Here is an 18426-nt window from a genome sequence, read left to right on the forward strand (position 1 = left end):
TTTTCATCAAAGAGCACTCCCCATGACAAGAACATGAGGCTGGCTTTATAAATGCAGCCAGTTTTTAGAAAAGGCTGAGAAAGCATTGACCAGTGCTATTGTACAGTTCTTTATATTTTCAGTGCCATGATCTGCCAGCTTTTTTCAGAGGCACATTCTTGGATACTATAGAAATTATTGCTCTACTGGTGTAGAAATCTAAACATTGTAAATATTTTACCATATTTGGACAAAGAAGATATGTAAAATCTGCCTCCAGAACCTACAGGAAAATCTTAGGTGCTAAGGTTCCTACTATTATTAATTGTAACAAATGAAATTAAGTGTAGACCAATCTAAAAAAAAAAAATGTTATTCTTAAACATGGCTTTACCTATAACATCGATCTGTTAGTGGTGTTATAACCAGACGTAAAGAATTGCCCAGATACTCATATCCATATTTGGCTTCTGTCGTAATCATTCTCACTATTACATCATTCTCTTCCCAGTAGTATCTCAGCTGAGAAATCCATTGGAAGTCATTCAGATCTGTGATTTTGTCTTCAACCAATTTTTCAACCACATCACGAGCTGCACATAAAGAGAGATTTTTTTTTTAAATCTAAACATTTCTACTATGTTAGTTTACTTAAAACAATGTATAAATAAGCTAACATTTACTTATAATTATGTAAATAAACATTCAGAGTAGTAGGTTGAATTTCATGTTAGAAAAATCTCCACCCGTTTTGTACAGGGAGTCAGGTTAGTTTGATTTAGATTCCAGTGCTCAGTGGGCTGAGCAACATCCATCAGCCCACCACGCAATAACAGTGTAAAGGCTGCTTACAGTCAGTAGCTGAAACAACCCACATAGGATACTTGTTTCCCACTAGTGCAGGAGAAAAACAAGGCTTCATTTAAATCCTTAGTAGGATACAAAATCCAATCTCATGATCAAATTCCACTCTGATATATAGACCAGAAAAAAGACAGGAAATAAAAGAATGTTGTTTAGGACAGAATTTGGCTCTATAAATACAGTTACGCAGTTGCATGGTTGAATGCTGAATGATGTTTAAATATTAAAGTTAAAAGCTTACTTTTTCTTCTTCCTTCCTTTATATACAGGAACAATCCAGGAAGCAAGTTTAATGTTATTAAATATTAAATTGAGCTGAAGAGAAACAAAGACTGGAAGCACTCAAAAAAAAGTTCACAAATCACAGCTTCATGTGGCAAAATAAAAAGTGAAATAATTTTTATTTTAATGCCCTTATATGACCTAAGCAGCATAAAAATGTTTCAGAGGGATAGAATAAAATTTTTAAGGCAGAATTTTAGACTTCTGCCTTTTCAATTATTGCTGAAATAATCTATTTGCTGTGTTTTTCTGATCATTAACTACACATCTAAATCCTCTAGTCTCAATCCTCTAAGGAGCTTCTCATCAGCAGTCAAGTCTAGTGGGTGTCCATTCCCCCAAGGATCAAAGGTGCCGTTTCCTTTCCCAGCTATAGAGGTAGAACAGCAGCTATGCTATATGTACCAACTTTGCTTTTGTGAAGAGCTTCTAAATGCATAGAACACCACCATTCCACTCCTTTCAAGCAGCAGAAATGCTAGCAAAGCTAGAGAATTCCACCTGCTGTTCCCCAGTGAGAGTGTAAATAGTCTCCCTCCCTCATCAGTCCTGCTGCTGGAAGAAAAAGGGAGGCCAATCAGAAAAGAACTGAGACTGTGCAGCCCACAAAGGTTACTTAAAGTCCCTGTGCCTAAATAAATAGCTTACCTAGTTCATACATGATTCTAGCCAGTATAACTAGTTTTCAACTTCTGTGAATTAACGAAAGAAACTTAATGTTAACTCTCCAACTCATTTTATGCCATGGTCCTTTTGGTGAAGAAAGTATTATAGCTGCTTCTCTCTAATAGTTCACCAAGCTAACTATAGAAGCATGGCCCTAGAGTACTAGCAACTGCACGTTTACCATGGATGTCAATGACAGTAAGAGCTCCAAGAGTTAGCCGGGCTCCACTGGACAGCTTTCCTCTCACTAACTCAACAATATCTCCAATTTGTAGATTGCTCTTCTCCAAGAAATCCTGTCACAGAAACAGAACACAGGCATTAGTATAATGTTGTAGCTAGCATTTCCTGAACTCCCATGGGTGCAATCATTGGAGACAGCCCCTCTAACAGAATATAGTAATCAAACTCCTGGCACTACACAAACGTTTTAAATTCTCTTTCATATACTGGCATTTTATTTTACTATGAACACTTTAGAAAGCTTTATGGCTTGAAAATAATGTAAACAGAAGTATTTTCTTTCTTCCTAATAGAAACGCCAAAATTCTATCATAGGAAATGTATAGACTCTGTTGAGTGAATCTGGATTCACTTCTGGAAATTTGTAGTAAATTGTAAATTAATAACATCAATACAAATCGAAGATTCTCCACACTTTACTATAAACATTTTACATCACTGTCTCAATTTTCATTAATGACCTAGACAACATGACAGAGTACATCCTCAGCAAGTCTCCAGATGATACAAAATCTGGGAAGACTGGTTGATAGACCCTACAGGTGTGTTGCCATTCAGAGGAACCTCACCAGACTGGAGAAATGGTCAGACAGGAATTTTGTGATTGAGTATGCAAAATAAGATCTTCAACTAGTATTAAACAACACAGGCAAGTTAAATCTAAGATATTCAGTAAGGATACAGAAACAAAAAGCTAACATTAAAATGCAGTATTTGGTATAAAGTTTTAATAAACCTTATTATTCACATTTAAAAGGCAGCCCAAACTACCTGCTGACAGATTTAATCCCCAAATAAATCCTCATACACCCACCTATATTAGGATCAGACAAAACCCCACTGAATTCAACACAAATTATTTTTATTACTTGAGTGTGCATTTCATCAGCCTCAACAAAGTGCTATGTAAAAGTTTTTTGATGACAAAGGCACCACAAACATATGAGGAAAGGCTCTTGTGCAAAATAACAAATTTGTCTTAATAATTAATAGAATGGTAGAAGAAAATCTTACTCGTAAAGTTCCTTTTGTTATAGCCTCAGACACTTCTTCTGTCCAGTAAATGGATGAAACACAAATAACCACCTGTCCAGGCCACTGAAGTACCCATGTTTTTCGAGGAACCTTAAACATAAAGATCCATTCCAATCAAAGTCATGTAAACACATCTGATTATGGCACTAATAACAATTATTTTCCCCAAATTTATTTTGTCTCATGCAAAAAATAAATGAGAACTAGCTCTGTTACTTTTTCTCCAAGAAAATCAGAAATAAAACTTCAAATAAGAAGAGATGGATTCCACTTAGCTTCAAACATGTTTCCCTGGTTAAGAAGAATGTGAACAATCTGTTCATGTACAGTTGCTTGTGAAATCTTATTTTACACTATAACTCAGGAATAATTACCTCAATGTATCCTTTTATACCATCTTGAAGAACTTGCCTTACACTGGCCAGCATCATTTCCTCGACTTGCAAAAGCCATTTTTCTACCATGCCCTTCGAACAGGAAAAACAGTTAAGAGTCAGTAAACATTTCCTGATTATATTCTTTTTAAAGGGCAAATTCTTTGAAATATGTTAGGCTTAAATATACTTTCTTATGATCTCTGTGGGAGATAAATAGGTGGAAATTATCCAAATTTGACAGGCACTGGTCCAACCATCACCCTATTACCAATGTCACCCACTAAGCCATGTCCGTAAGTACCACATCCAACCTTTCCTTAGACAACCCCAGGGACAGTGACTCCACCACCTCCCTGGGCAACCTATTCCAATGCCTGACTGCTCTTTCTGAGAAGAAATTTTTCCTAATTTCCAACCTAAACCTCCCCTGGCGCAATTTGAGGCCACTCCCTCTAGTCCTATTGCTAGTTACCTGTAAGAGTGACCCCCAACTCCCCACAACTTCCTTTCAGGTAAATGCTACAATTTATACCCAGCCACCCTTTGAACTAAGGCTCTGACTCCTCAGTGGCAGTCATTCATCTTTTCCTTCATTCCACTGTGTTTTAGCCATGCTGTGCAGATATATATATAAATGCACATACGCATACATGTATTTGTAAGTATGTAAATATAGTGTGTGTGTGTGTGTGTGTGTGTAAATAACATCTTAAAAGTAGTAAGTGTGTAAAGATGTAGAAAAGTGCCCAGACTAATTTACCAAAAACTTGGTACATCTTACTCCTTTTTGTAGGAATTCCTTTTTGTTCTAGAACACTGGTCTGCACTCTCACTTCTGAAACACCTTTCATGATCTCATCCTAGATGCCTTGGATCTCATTCCCCCCAAAAAATACACTTTAGGCAAAACATTAATTTAATAACATAGTAAAAAAAATTACTTTTGCATTCATCGGATAGATTTTATCTATGAAAGGAACAATTTCTTTCTCTGAACTGATCATTCCTAGGATCTCCAGATCTTCCGTGAACTCCAGTTTAGCAATTCCCTCAAAACACTTCTTTAAATGAGGCTGCACTCTAAGGGGATCCTTTGTTTCTGAGAGTATTTCAAGCAGTTCATCATTAGACAGAAAAAAGAATCTGTTAGGAAAACACAATTAATGAATATAAACTTTCCAAACAAGAAAATTGTCATTACAATTCTACTGTTAGCAAGAAAAATCAAATTGTTTTTATTGTTGCTTAGGACAGTAATATAACAGAGGGGAAATTATCATATCAGATCCCTTTTCTAAGCTATTGTTAACATTATAAAATTAATGACACTGTTTTTTCAAAATTTCAACATGACCATCCTCTCATGCAGAGAAGAAAAAACAAGCATTTCAAACACACAGGAAATACCAGGTACGTCTGTACAGCCAATAAAAAATTCTGAGTAAAAACACAGAATCTTGTTCCTCATGATCATATACAACTCCAATGTACTATGAATCTCTGCACAGCTAAAGAGAGTAGGGCTGAGACATAATTACGAATCAGTTATAGGAAAGTAGCAAATTCCCTCAAAATGCCCTGTAAGTGATGATGTGTTTCTAATCTTAAATTAAAGCTGTGCTAGATAGATTTTTGCTTCCCCACTATCACCTGTCCCTGGCACTGCAAACTTAGCTGAAGCTGAGAAAATAAATGGAAATTTAGAAAAAACAACAGGTTTTCTTTTTTTTTTTTCATGTTGCATGGTACTGCATCCCACACATGCTTATGAAATGAGACTTACCAGCTCAGTATAAATTAAAAGAGCTTCTGGATTTTTATCTCTAATTTTGGCCTGCTTAATTAATTTACCTTGGGAAAAATAATCTTTTCTTTTCCAAGTAAGTATTCAGCCCCTTCTGAATGTCTTCTAAGAGAGTATTTGCTTCCTGAAATCTGTCTAACATCATGGGCTGTTCAGTTGCCACAAGCACCCTTGTGTCTTTCACCTTTATAAAAACAAATACACATCAGAAATTGCTAAAAGTCACATTATGTTCATACATAAAAATTGTTATCATCAATCACTTACGTTTTAGGAGGATAAAAACTAGACAGTCTTCTCTGTTGTGTGCCTTTATGTTATTAAATATGTATGTATTATTTGATAGCTTTACTTTTTAAACACTTTTACCGATCTCAACTTTACAGACAATACAGCAACAATATTCACAGGAATTATTTTTTTTGGCATTTCCTTCTGTATCTTGGGCTTGCTACATTTTTTTTTTCCATTCACACCTAAGTTTTGTCAGTCACAGCACATGGAAATTATTTGGCCTGAGCTGTTAGACGGGTCTCAGCTTCTATTTTGTTATACTGATTATTTCAACATCTTTGTCACACAATCATGTACTGCTAATGTTTTTCATGAAGATCTCAGCTCATACTACCACTAAGTATCTGGCCTCTTATCCAATTTCTTAGTTGTATAGAACTGAACAGAATAACCAATGTCATTTACTATCCCCATAATTGGTAGGTCAGGTTGACGGTTGGACTTGATGACCTTGAACGTCTTTTCTAATCTAAATGATTCTGTAACCTTATCCTGACACACTATCAGATCACTACATATTCACCAAAGTTTCTAATAACCATAGAATAGAATAGAACAGAACAGAACAGTTGAATAGACAAAGATCATTGAATCAATCTGCCTGACCACTTTGGGGCTAACCAAAAGTTAAAGCATATTGTTAAGGGTATTATCCAAATGTCTCTCGTACACTGACAGACATGGGGCATCACCCCAAAGGCAGAAAGGTGGAAAGAAAGAGGGAGGGCGGGCGGGAGGAGGAGGAGAAAGATAGAAAAGAAAATAAGCCATTTAGTTGCTGTAATAATCTCTGAGCCTTTAAAAGACTAATCTAAAATCCGGCTGTATACAGTGAAGACTTCCTACCAGTGAACTCTGAAGCAGATCTTGAAAGCACAAATTATTCATCTTTCTACCTAATTCTGATCATTTAACTGAAAAATGCCAGAAAAAAAATGTATGAAAGTATATTTTCTGGCTTTTTTTTTCTCTACAAAAGCCAGAAAAATTAGAATTCAAACGTTAGTTGAGCTCTAATTTATCCTGCAATATCCATCCTCTACGGAAACCTCAAAGTAGTAATGATATAATCTACCACTTTTATTGCAAGACTAGATTTTGGTAGGCTTTAGTAAAGGTTTTCCCACTCCACATTAGACCTTCTTGTGACTTAAATACAAATATCTAACTAAAAAAAAAAAAAAAGCAAGCTTGTACATCTTCATGACAGTAATCATTCTGTTATCAGATATGTATTCAATACATGCTTTATTGAATACAAGCACTTACCACTTGTGCCATAATGTCCTTCCAGTATGTATCCACTACCCCAAACTTTCTGCCCTCTTCAGGCATTTGAGCTATAATGTCTTCTGAACTAAAAATTGGTTCCAAATACAACCATGTTGCCTGACATTTTAACCAACTGTCTAGAATATCTTGCATTAAAGTCAGCTTCTCTTCCCAAGCCTGTATTGAAAATATTTAATATTTAAGAATTATGGGCAGCCATTTAAAACTGGAGATTGATTAGAAGAATGACAGTACAAAATCACAAGCTATTAACTTAAAGCAGTATTGGATTCCTATGTGTTTTTTGTTACAGGACTTTGGAAACACACCACTCTAACAGTTTCTCCTGTATTGTTACAGACTTACAGGAAAGAACCTCTTTAGAAAGGCCTAAACATTCAGGGACTGATAACGCATCACTAACTCATATCGTAGTCCCACAGGTTGTCCTATCAGTATTACTTGTATGATGGATGACTTCTTGTTTAACAACAGTTCAGGAGTGGATTCTGCATCTGTTTCTCTACAAACTAATTGATTAGGCCAGATGATCTTGAAGGTCTTTTCCAACCTTAACAATTCTATGATAAACAATTCTCCAACTCAGGGCTGAAGGAATATGAGACTACAGAGTTCATGCTTCCAGCTTTCTTCAAGGTTATTTTCTTTACAGGAGTTGATTTGGCTGCTAATGTCCACAGCTAGCAATCGAATGAAAGGATACTTTATACCTTAACGAAGCACATACACACACTTGCAAAAGCTATGCCAAAGGAGCTAGAAACTTTTAAAGTATTTGTACAAGATTGTTTTTCAGCAGTGAAGAAGTAAAGCCACATTTTTTCTCTAGGAAAAAAAAAAACAAAAACTCTTTGAAATGCTAGCTGTGTACTTTCTATCTGATCAGCAGTGAATAGATACCTTGACAAGGTAGCCAGCAGACTGAGTAAATGCCATTTTGCAGGCCTTTTATATAGTAGGTTCGATCTTTCCCCTCCCTGCTGCCTTATGTATTGTGCCAATGCCAGAGGATTACAAATACATCATCTCTAACAAATGACAGACCTGTGTCTTATTACACAACACAGTAGGATTTGTTTAAATTAACTGACCCACCCAATACAATGAACTAAAAAAAACGCATATAATGACTAGATTAGCAATGAAATTACATTTTGTTTAGCTGTAAAGCAAGCCTTGCATACCTTTGTCTGGAAATTTTAATCAAAGATAAAGATACAAATGTGCATTCCTTAGAAATGGTTAAAAACTACACAACATCCTATCATGCCAAAACACCTGAAAGGACTTACAGAAATCATATTATGAGAAACACAGAAGCTCAATGAAACCAGCTTTTCCTTACCCGGCATTCAGCTTCAATTGGTTTGATGAAGGGAGAGCCACACATTGTCTGAGTCTTAACAATGTGATCATCCAGTAAAAGCTGGATGTCATCAACTGCTGACAGGATGCTGTTGTTCTGTAAAGACATCATATTTTGCTAAGGTAAATAGCAGTTGCTTATTTAGCTGCTCTTCAACCTTACAGTCATTCAGCTTCCTGCTGCCCCCCCCTCTCTCTGAAGGCAGGAAAGTAGCAAGGCACTGACAAAGCCTGCAATATGTCTGAAGATACGAAAAGATATCTCTCCTGTACATCTCTATTTAAAAGGTCAAGAGATGGATTGGTGTTGTGAATAGGAAGCTAGCCAGAGATGCTAGTGACTTCTAACAATCTTTTGCACAGTATGTGATTTCCTATATCTTCTGGGCACGTTAAAATTTCACTACTGTTCACCTTTCCATACAATACTGCAGAAGCTCTCAGGCTCACAGATTTGTTAGGATTAATATGTTGAAATTGAAAGTTAACCACACACTAATAGTAATGGGTACATTTGCCCAGGCTTTGAGGTATGATACCACTTTCCATGATGCCACAATGTATCAGCAGTACTTCCCTCTAATATTTCTGAGTTGATATTGAGAATCGAAGTAATTCATTTCAACAATGTGTATATGGATTTCATGTTTACTCACAGTATCCCTGTACTTCACCAGACTGAACTGCATGTTGACCCACTCTGATTTCATTTTCTCTATTGATTTCTCTAAAGAATACTCCTTACTTGCAGCTGCTCCAATAGATTCCAGCCTAAATTGGAATGAAACACATATCTCAGAAATACTTTTGCAATGGAGCAGAAGTGAAGAGAAGCAAAGCTGACTACCTTTCCCTTTCATTTGGATATCTATTAGTAACACACACTCTTATTTCAGGAAATATTTATTCACTTTTGGGCTCACCAAGTTAGAAAAATTAGTATGAATTTGGAGACAAATAGAGACAGAAAATTCCAAATGCAGAAATTAAGCAGTTTGGGAATATGATTCTGGGTTTTGTTGTCTTGGTTCCACAAGGACATCTGACAGTTCCATCTCTATCTTAATAAGACATAGCTGTGAAAACATGGAAGTTCTGAACAACACACACAAAAAAATAAAACTAGAATTTTGTATCTCACATACGAAATATCGTGATTGTCTAAAAAAAATGAGAATAGAGTAAGCTTCTTACTGATCAATATATTTTGAGAGTCCAAATTCCAGCATATTTAGAAGAGTAGTAGTTTCATTGGGTTTGATCTCACATCCTACAATTTCACTAATCTGAAAATAAAGAAAAATCTATTATTGAGGTGGATGCTTCTAACAGACTTAGTAAACAGCAAGGAAAAAATGCTAAAAAAGTATTAGTGCAGCGCCCCAATTTGCTTTTCTGCCATTAATTCAAAGAAGCTCATGCCTGTACCATTAAAAACTTCAAAACTGCATTTATTGACAGGATACAGAATCATCGTATTGTGAAACACAGAACTATTACTAATATACAGAGTACTGCATTGAACTGTCAGTTTCGGAGGTAGGATACCCCCACAGTTAAAGTAGAGTTTAAAATACCTGCTCCCAATGTCTCTCCTTCATTCCACGATTGCAGGCAATTGACAGGACAGGAAGATGCTGTTTAAACTTATCAAGTTTATATTTTGTACTTTCTGCTAAGCGTCTAGGCCCACCCAAATCTGGAAAACTCTTACTGAGCTTGTACATAGTCCTCCACATATTTCCAATTTCTTCAGTAATTTCATCAGCACTCAATTTCTGGAGAGATCCTGAATACAGCAACATTAAAAAAAAAAAAAAAAAAGCAGTGTAATTCAGCACAAGGGGATTATCAGGGTGGCTTATTTACAGGTATTTATAGTCATTCTCCTTTAATTGGAAATCATTTGTGTTACAAAAAAATCTTTATGCAAAATCCATGTTAACAATTTTATTTCACTGATTGATTTCACTGCTTCTCTCTTCAAAATTATTTTATCACAACAACTAAGCAACCTGTTCAGCTTCTACTTAACTAACTGAAAATGACACATTTAATCAGTATCTCACCATTCATCCATTCCTCAGACTTGGTATGAAATTCATAGGCTGTTAACCAAAGTTGTTCAAAGGGTTGCTTGTTTGTGACTATAATTTGCAGTAAGGGAAATTGACTCTTATTCCGCTCAAGTAACTCCTCTTCTTTATTAATAGCCTTTAATGATAATAATAAAAAAAAAATATTTCCATCAAAAATTCCTGCTACTGCTTTTTAACTTTTTACTAAGTAATGTTGGATAGGATTTTTTTTTTCACATGTCAAAGCCAACCAGTTTTGTAGACTTAAGCCTGTGGCTTTCAGGTAAATAAGGTAACTGTGTTCTTGTAAATTCCCTTAGTTATTTGTTGGTAGTTTTTACTACTCGAATAATTTTAAATATCTATTTTAAAAATAGACTTTTAATCATTCTATGTGAGTTGCAGACAGAGAAACTTGAAGATCCATATTTCAAGGTAATCTTTAACTTCATGTATTCACTCAGCTGTTCATGATGTCATTTAAATTGTGTGGATACAAATCTCATTGTGAATATGTATTAAGAAATTTCACCAACTTAATAACTTACTCTGTTCTACCCATTACAACTTACCAATGCTGTTAACTCAAACTAACTAGATACACTGGATGCCTTTAAATCAGTTTAAGGCTCTTGATATATAGGGATTGTAGCAATTTATCTACATCCCAAACTGATTTAATTGGTCCAGTTTTCTCTTTTGAGCAGATCTTAATTAACAGCTTGATTCTTAAGGCTCCATATATACAGAAATCTCATAATCTCACTGTTATTTAGAACATTAATTAAGCCTCACAATACCTGTGAGATCTCTCAAAGGTAACCATTCTCATTTCCCAACAGAGGCACAGCTAAGAAACTATTCAGCCAAGAACCACACAGCATATTGGTTAAAGAGCCCTGAGTAGAATCTAGGAATCTCAGTGTTCAGCTTCCTTCTAACGTCTGAAAACATATATTAATGCTTATAGGCAACTTCTGGAAATGATATATACAGTTGGAGAGCATTTGTTTTTAATTAGAGAACAATGAAAGAGGCTTAAATGCAGCTCAAGTAGTACAAACCACAATTCAGGGAAAATACCACTTTCCTAATTGTTCTCCTCATCAGCTCTGCCAGAAAAATTGTTTTTCATGGATAGTATCCTGCTACTACTGACTGTTTAGAAATACTGAAATTCACTATTTCAATTAAAAAAACTCTCTAAACATTCCCCCCCGAAAATATGCTTTTCAGCTCAACATTAGTACTGTATATGGGGACGAGAAGATATTGGCCACTTGTTGGTGAATTTGGGAATCTTAAAGCCAGCTTGACAATATACGTCCAGAACCTGGAAAAAAACATTCATTCATCCAACACACTGTAACCCATTTTATACCTGTCAAAAATACTAACCTCAAGTTCTGCTAGTGCATTATTTAGATTCTTATTTAACTCTTTAAATTTCTCAACATTGTTCTTCATTTCTTCTATGGTCATGACATCCCGCTTTTTGTAGCTTTCTACTTCTCTATTATAACCTTCAAGAATTTCATCAAACTGAGAAATCCTGAGGTAAAGATAGGTAAAGTAATAAGATGTTCTGTTTCATTCCTTTTCAGGTTCGGTTATTTTATGAATTATAACAAGCACTGTGAAATGAAAACTGATCTCGGTCCTAGTGTAAACTAAGTAGAGATTCCAGTCAAAACCCATTAGTTTATCAGTTATGTCAACTGTATGCATTTAACAGCATTAGAATTCAAAGTTCATTTTCAAATTCAGTTCACTTACATTTGCTACTTTTACCACTTAAAGCAAATAAAGGAAGAGTGAAAACATTGTGAAAATGTTTAATGCCAAGCCAAGCAATACAACAGGACAAAATTAGGACTATTCTAGCAATATCTTTCATTTCTCCTTTAAGACCTATTTAAGTATAGGAATATTCTAATCTACCCTGATCAACCATATTTTTCTGAAACCTCCATAATACTGCAAACCAGGTTTCTCCCATACTTTCTCAGCTACTTTCCAAGTTTTACTGGTAAAAGAGATATCCTTTTACTGATGAGATATTTTCAGATATTTTCTTTTCTTTAGAAATATCCAGTGAAAGAAAATGTCTTAACACCATACCTTTCAAGCAAAACCATCTCTATATGATTCCTCCTGCTATACAACTCATCTCTACTGTTATCGAACATTATCTCAATCTTATTAGGCCAATGGAAAACCATGCTATTCAGGTGTACGTCATAACCTAAAAAGAAAAAAAAAATAGATATCTTGAAGAAAATACCTATAAAGCAACGATCTAATAGAATGGTTGGTGTAAAGAGTAAGCAAAAAACCTAAAACTGTATTTAGGAATATGTGAGTTAGAAATAAGCTTTCCAAGAAGCTATGTATTTCAAGCTGCTAACAGAATTATCTTCACTGCAAAAAGAACTGCTTGCTGAAACAGATTAGACTCTAAAATCAAGTGAACAGTGTAAAATTCTCTGAATAAGACCTTAGCTAGGCAGAAATTGGTGAGAACAACTATTCCAGAAAGTATATTCTGTTAAACTATGTTTAAGTCCAACTATATAAAGACACAGACCATTCCAAACCAAATATATAAAAAATATCTAAACAAGGTGGATAAAAGTAATGTTTAAAACATATTTAGTCCAGAATGTGTAAATGCTGAATTATTTACAACAGCAATAGCATAATAACTACAATGAGCCAACATTTACATCTTCATATTTGTCTATTTGTTCAGCACACTCAGTTCATTACCCTTTGGCAAGATAAATGTTGTGTGAAGCCTCTGCTCAGCCTAAACTTTTATCACGTGGAACTAGGATACATTCTGCTTCTAGTTCCACCAGTTTATACACTTGGGAATTCCACTAGAATCCAATGAATGGCATTGAGCCATTTGTATTTCTTGCACTGAGGGTATGCTTCATCCTTCAGAAAAGCATAGAGAGTACATCAGGTGTTAGTTTCTTCAAAATATTGTTTGTGAAATATGACATCTGCTAAAAAATAAAATGTAAAGATGCTGATTGAATTTCTTAACATGGGCAAAAATATTCTAATAATTAGCCTGCTCCAAAATTAGTATTCCAATAAAACAAATTCATTACACTTCCATATATTGAAAAACTGTTGCTGGGCATTATTTAACATTTCCAAACTACCATATGATTTCCCTCACAATCCCTGCAGCATTGGATAGAGTAGGCAGAAATATCTTTCACAAAGGACAGCCTACTGATTTCACAAAGGGCAGACTACTTGATTTCATTATTATGACATGAAATAGTATTGCTTGAATCACTGCCTATTCTATGAAAATGTTTCAGAGTTTTCTCAGTACACAGTCTTTCATCAGGATTCTCAAAGATGCAACATCTATCCCAGTATCTATATATAAATACTTCCATGCAGAGACTTTCATAATCTGTAAGTGAGACATACTAGAAAGATCAGCATAGTCCATGAGGAATTCCAGTCTGCGTGCCGCTTCAGAGACCTCCTGTCTCAATTTAGATGCAGTAACTTTACTGGATTTCTTTAAGAATGCATCAAATTCCACTAGCTCTTCAGTGTTCAGAGGCAGCTCACTCATTCTCTTTGCAATTACGTTATATTCATCACAAAGTCTACAACAAAAAGTAAAGAGACGTATTACTGGGATCATAAATGAAGTAAGATGCAAGACCTTATTAATGAAGTTTGTCTTTTAAACAGCAAGTGTTCAGATGTATTCACACAGCAGACATGCATTTATTAAGGATGATATTTTACTCTGTCCAATAATTTCTATTGTCCTACTATGTTTACAAGAACTGATATATAATAAAGTGATAACTACATTGGTTCCATAATACAATTAACAGAATATTAACAGTTTACCTCCCATAGGCTTAGAATTTCCTCTTTCAAGATCTGACTTGCTGCAGAAAGCAATGTTTGAATACAGTAAGCAAGAGCTCACAATCACCCCACAAAAATAAAATTAAGTGCATGGGATGATACACAGTTATAAAGAGGAAGATTATTAAAAAACCACATTTATTTATTTATTTGGTTTGCACATGGGAAAAACATTATTTTTCCTCTTCGTTAAAATTATAAATTTTCTTGTTCCAGATTCTAGCTCAGTACTGCAAATATCTATACAGACAGCAGGCATGTGAACAGCAACCACACACAAATAGGCTGATTTAAACCAGCTCAAGCCTTCCAAATCTTAGATGTTCAGCATAAGCTTGTTGCCTAGATTCCCTCCCCAGTAAGCAGAGACAGAGGTGCTGCTAAAGAGCAGTTCATCTCCACCTGGAGATGCTTTTCAGACAAGTGAGTTGAACCTCCCCCCCCTATTTTTTTTTACAATGGTTATTGTCTCTTTCCATTCACTGTGAAATAATTATTTATGTGCCACTGTGTTATTTGTTTGTTTGCTTTTAATTCACAGAACCATGATTATCCCATTACACTGGAGCCAAATTATATCCTTAGGTTTTTTATTTTATTTTTTACTTAAAATTGCCATCATAAGAAATGAGGACCAGTACTTCCCTAACAGAATAAATAAATAAATCAGAGACAACACAAAAACTTAGCTCCATAGTACATTCTTCATGTAGCTTTAGCTGGATGCCACCAGGGAAAGCAAGGACCTCAACTCAAATCTTAGGAGGTCAGTCAAGGAGGAAAGAGCAACACCATATTTTCAGTCTAAACTTTATGTACACCCTATACAGACTAAGTTATGTGTTTATTTACAAGTATTTCTATACCTGTTAATTTTAAATACTGGTTTGGTTTCCTTGCACCTGTCTGGCCAGCACTGGTAGAAAAGCCAGTAGATGAATAAAGTTATCTCAGACACAGATATACAGCATTAGTCCGTGCAGACAGCAACAGTCATGCATGACAACAACATGCAACAACAACATGTACCTTTTATTTAACTCTCTGTTTTCCATCACCTCAAATTCAATCAATCTATCCTTAAGATTTTGAGTCCGAATGCAAAGTTCCTCATTCAGTTGTACAGAATCCAGACAGAACATGGCCAGAGGGACAGTAACATGCATAGATGTAATCTCTCTTTTCAGTTTTGTTAAGGTGTCAATCTTCTACAAATGGAAAAGAATAAATCTGATGTTTTTCCCTAAACTTTATAGATGAAACAGCTAATTAATTCCCATCCAGCAAGTGGATAATATATTCCAAGCAGAAGAAGGGACAACATTTTTTTTTCTTTTTATATATTTTCAGAGCTCAGTTACTGCCCACAGATTTCAGGGCTGAACGCCTTGCACCATAAAATGCCATATTAAGGAACACCATAAGTCGCTTAAGGAAGTATTCAGCCAGAAGCTAACTCAGGAATGCGGCAAACAAAATAGACAGGGCTGACTAAGGACAAGACAATCAAAAGACCAGTAAGATTCAGATTCAACAAATACTCTGGGCAGTCTTCCACTGGCTATTTCACCCAACAAAACCCACAGAAGAAGGCCATAGAGAAACCTCCTTCTCCATTGCTACTGCAGCCCTACTTTAAGAGGCTATGTAAAGTGCAATGGATTCCCTAGTGTTCCCAAGGGCAAACATAGCCATTCAAACGGAAATTCTTTAGAACACCAATATACTACAAAGTCAAGCGTGATGTGTTATCTGCTGTACGAACATTTAAGCAGTTGTCAGTTACATATTACCTCTGCCAAAGCTCCTAAAGAATGACCTTCTTTCAAGAAATCTGTAACATCTTGCTGTGCACTGTTGTTCAAAAGATTGCTGTATTTCTTGTACACGTTTAAATACCTTAAATACAGATCACAAAAACAAACACAAGATCCCAATGCGAAGATTCTCTATAATAAGAAACAAATCAGCTCAAACTGTTTAACGTTTGAGCTGAAGAGATAATGTTATGAATCTGAGGACTTGGATGGGCAACAGAGCCAACAGAAAAAACTTACTTCTGTGGACCAAGTATGTTGCTCTCAAAGATCATTTCAAGCTTGTTCACATAATCTGAAAACAACGATTCATCCGGTTTGACCGTACGGAGAGTGAGATCATCTCTTTTTAATTGTGGAAAGAGAATTTTTTCTACCTGAAGGAAATCATCGCAAATAATGTGATAGCATGTACAACAGAGGAAATAAGATATTAACCCATTCACCATCCACTTCAAAAAATGTATAATTTGGTAAACACAAGCCAGGGCCTTCAATTCTATGGAGCTCAAACACTTTGAATGCTTAAGCCAGTACATATACGCAAAAAATCTATACAGAGGTATTGATATTTACATTAAAAATGCCAAGATAAGTATTCAACTAAAGGACTGATAACCTCTCTTGGACCCCATGTTTGCACTTAAATGGGCTGTTCCTCACATTTTAAGTAGAAACATTTAAGTATCCCAATGGGTGCTGCACAATGGAACAAACACAACTCATCCAAGTATACAAAGTATTCCTATTGTAGAAAACAACAACAACAAAAAACACAAACTATAAGAAAAACTGTAGCAACAAAGGTAGTAATAATCTCTGAACAAATTTTCACTTAGTTACATATGCAGTTATTTTGTGAAAACTATACACACACACACAAAAATCAGACCAGGACTTTAAAACTTGAATCAGAAAAATAACAATTCCTATGCTATCTTCTATAATCACAAAAGTTCACACAGTTCCTGATATGTGACCCTCATCTTTATGCTGTATATGGCAGTTTTCTGCCTCATTTTTATATCACAGACAATTTTTATTCACATTGTATTTTGCATGCAGCTTTAATTTATCTAGTACCTTTGGAAGTTCCTCTGCGCTTCGTAGGATCTCCCTGAAGCAATGACTGATCAAATCCCAACATTCTTTCAAAGATGGCTCAAAGACAATCTTGGGTTCTTCCACATTGAGTTTGACTATTAGCATTTGAGGTACAAAGAACTGCATGTCTTGATATGGTTCTGTAAAATCACTCCCATCCTTAGGGAAAAAGAATTAAAATTGGACATGTCAAATAAATTTGTTATAAATATAATAATAATTTAAAAATATTCACATTCCCCCCACTTTTAACTGTACAGCACCAACGGGATTTTCTTCAGCGATTCTTGTTCACAACACTGATGCCCCAATATATAAAATTTTGAAGGGCCAACTCTTAAATGAATCTATAAGATCTGGAATTAGGAAACTGGATCTAAGCCTAATTGCCTCAGTTTTTACTGAACTAACAGAAGTAAAGCAGTAATTACCATGCAGAACCAAAACTCAAAGAAAAAAAAAATCTATAATGCTATCAGAACTAAAATCCAGCATCAAATACAAGACCTTGTTGTTGTTTTTTTTGTTTGTTTTAATTGTCTTGTATGGTTAAAAAGAACTGTACTACCCCTAAATTACTTTTACAGTAACTGAGTCCTAATCCATGACTAGAATCATAATGTAGATGCTATAATGATTTCAAACAAACAAAAAAGCAGCAGCAGCAGCACCATCATCCAGATGCAAGGTGAGGCCTATTGTAAGTTTGACAACATAGTGTACCACATTGCCAGGTTGGATAGGGCTTTGAGCAACCTGGTCTAGTTGTAGGTGTCCCTGCCCATGGCAGGGGCGTTGGAATTAGATTATCTTTAAGACCTCTTCCAACCCAAACCACCCTATGATTTTATGATTGTATGTGTGATCCTCTGGTTGCAATGCAGTATTTCAGCTGACACATTCATTCTGTTTAAATAGGTTTCATGTTGTCTTGTCATGGTAGATCCTGTGTGATCTGATACTTAAAGAACTCATGTCCACTAGGAGGCAACCAGTGATGAAAACTTTCACAATCTAATGTTTATTTTCACAATTGAATGCGTTACTTGAAATAATACAGGGCACTCATCTGGCATAGATGGGGACACCACATACATAAATCATCTCTGCAAAGGATTACGTGTATGACTATGCACACTTTTTACTTCAAGGAATATTTGTGTGCTTTCAGAACAGAATACTTCAGAGTGTTTTGCCAGGTTAAGGCCAAAACAGATAAAACTGAAAAATAATATTAAGAAATCTACTTCCATTCAAGACAGAGTTGTAAACTCTTACAACTGCTAATTATAAGCCTAGGCCTGCAAAAG

General features: G+C 35.3%; 1 protein-coding gene across 4 annotated transcripts in view; it reads right to left on the minus strand.

Annotated features, from left to right (window-relative positions):
* The window catches only part of DNAH3 (dynein axonemal heavy chain 3), a 67399-nt gene that overhangs the window by 34709 nt on the left and 14264 nt on the right, over positions 1–18426 (minus strand). For all 4 annotated transcript variants that reach the window (XM_040575129.1, XM_040575127.1, XM_040575128.1 and 1 more), the window contains 19 exons: positions 17096–17275; positions 16253–16389; positions 15989–16094; positions 15225–15403; positions 13737–13921; positions 12402–12525; positions 11679–11832; positions 10272–10416; positions 9780–9991; positions 9397–9488; positions 8859–8973; positions 8183–8299; positions 6814–6993; positions 5298–5434; positions 4388–4589; positions 3444–3536; positions 3049–3159; positions 1973–2087; positions 374–572 (listed from right to left, as the gene is read on the minus strand). In XM_040575129.1, the coding sequence (XP_040431063.1) occupies positions 374–572; positions 1973–2087; positions 3049–3159; positions 3444–3536; positions 4388–4589; positions 5298–5434; positions 6814–6993; positions 8183–8299; positions 8859–8973; positions 9397–9488; positions 9780–9991; positions 10272–10416; positions 11679–11832; positions 12402–12525; positions 13737–13921; positions 15225–15403; positions 15989–16094; positions 16253–16389; positions 17096–17275 (2783 nt within the window). The remainder of the gene's footprint in view (positions 1–373; positions 573–1972; positions 2088–3048; positions 3160–3443; positions 3537–4387; positions 4590–5297; positions 5435–6813; positions 6994–8182; positions 8300–8858; positions 8974–9396; positions 9489–9779; positions 9992–10271; positions 10417–11678; positions 11833–12401; positions 12526–13736; positions 13922–15224; positions 15404–15988; positions 16095–16252; positions 16390–17095; positions 17276–18426) is intronic.

This window comes from Cygnus olor, chromosome 15 (genome assembly GCF_009769625.2).
Source record: "Cygnus olor isolate bCygOlo1 chromosome 15, bCygOlo1.pri.v2, whole genome shotgun sequence".
Lineage (NCBI taxonomy): Eukaryota > Metazoa > Chordata > Aves > Anseriformes > Anatidae > Cygnus > Cygnus olor.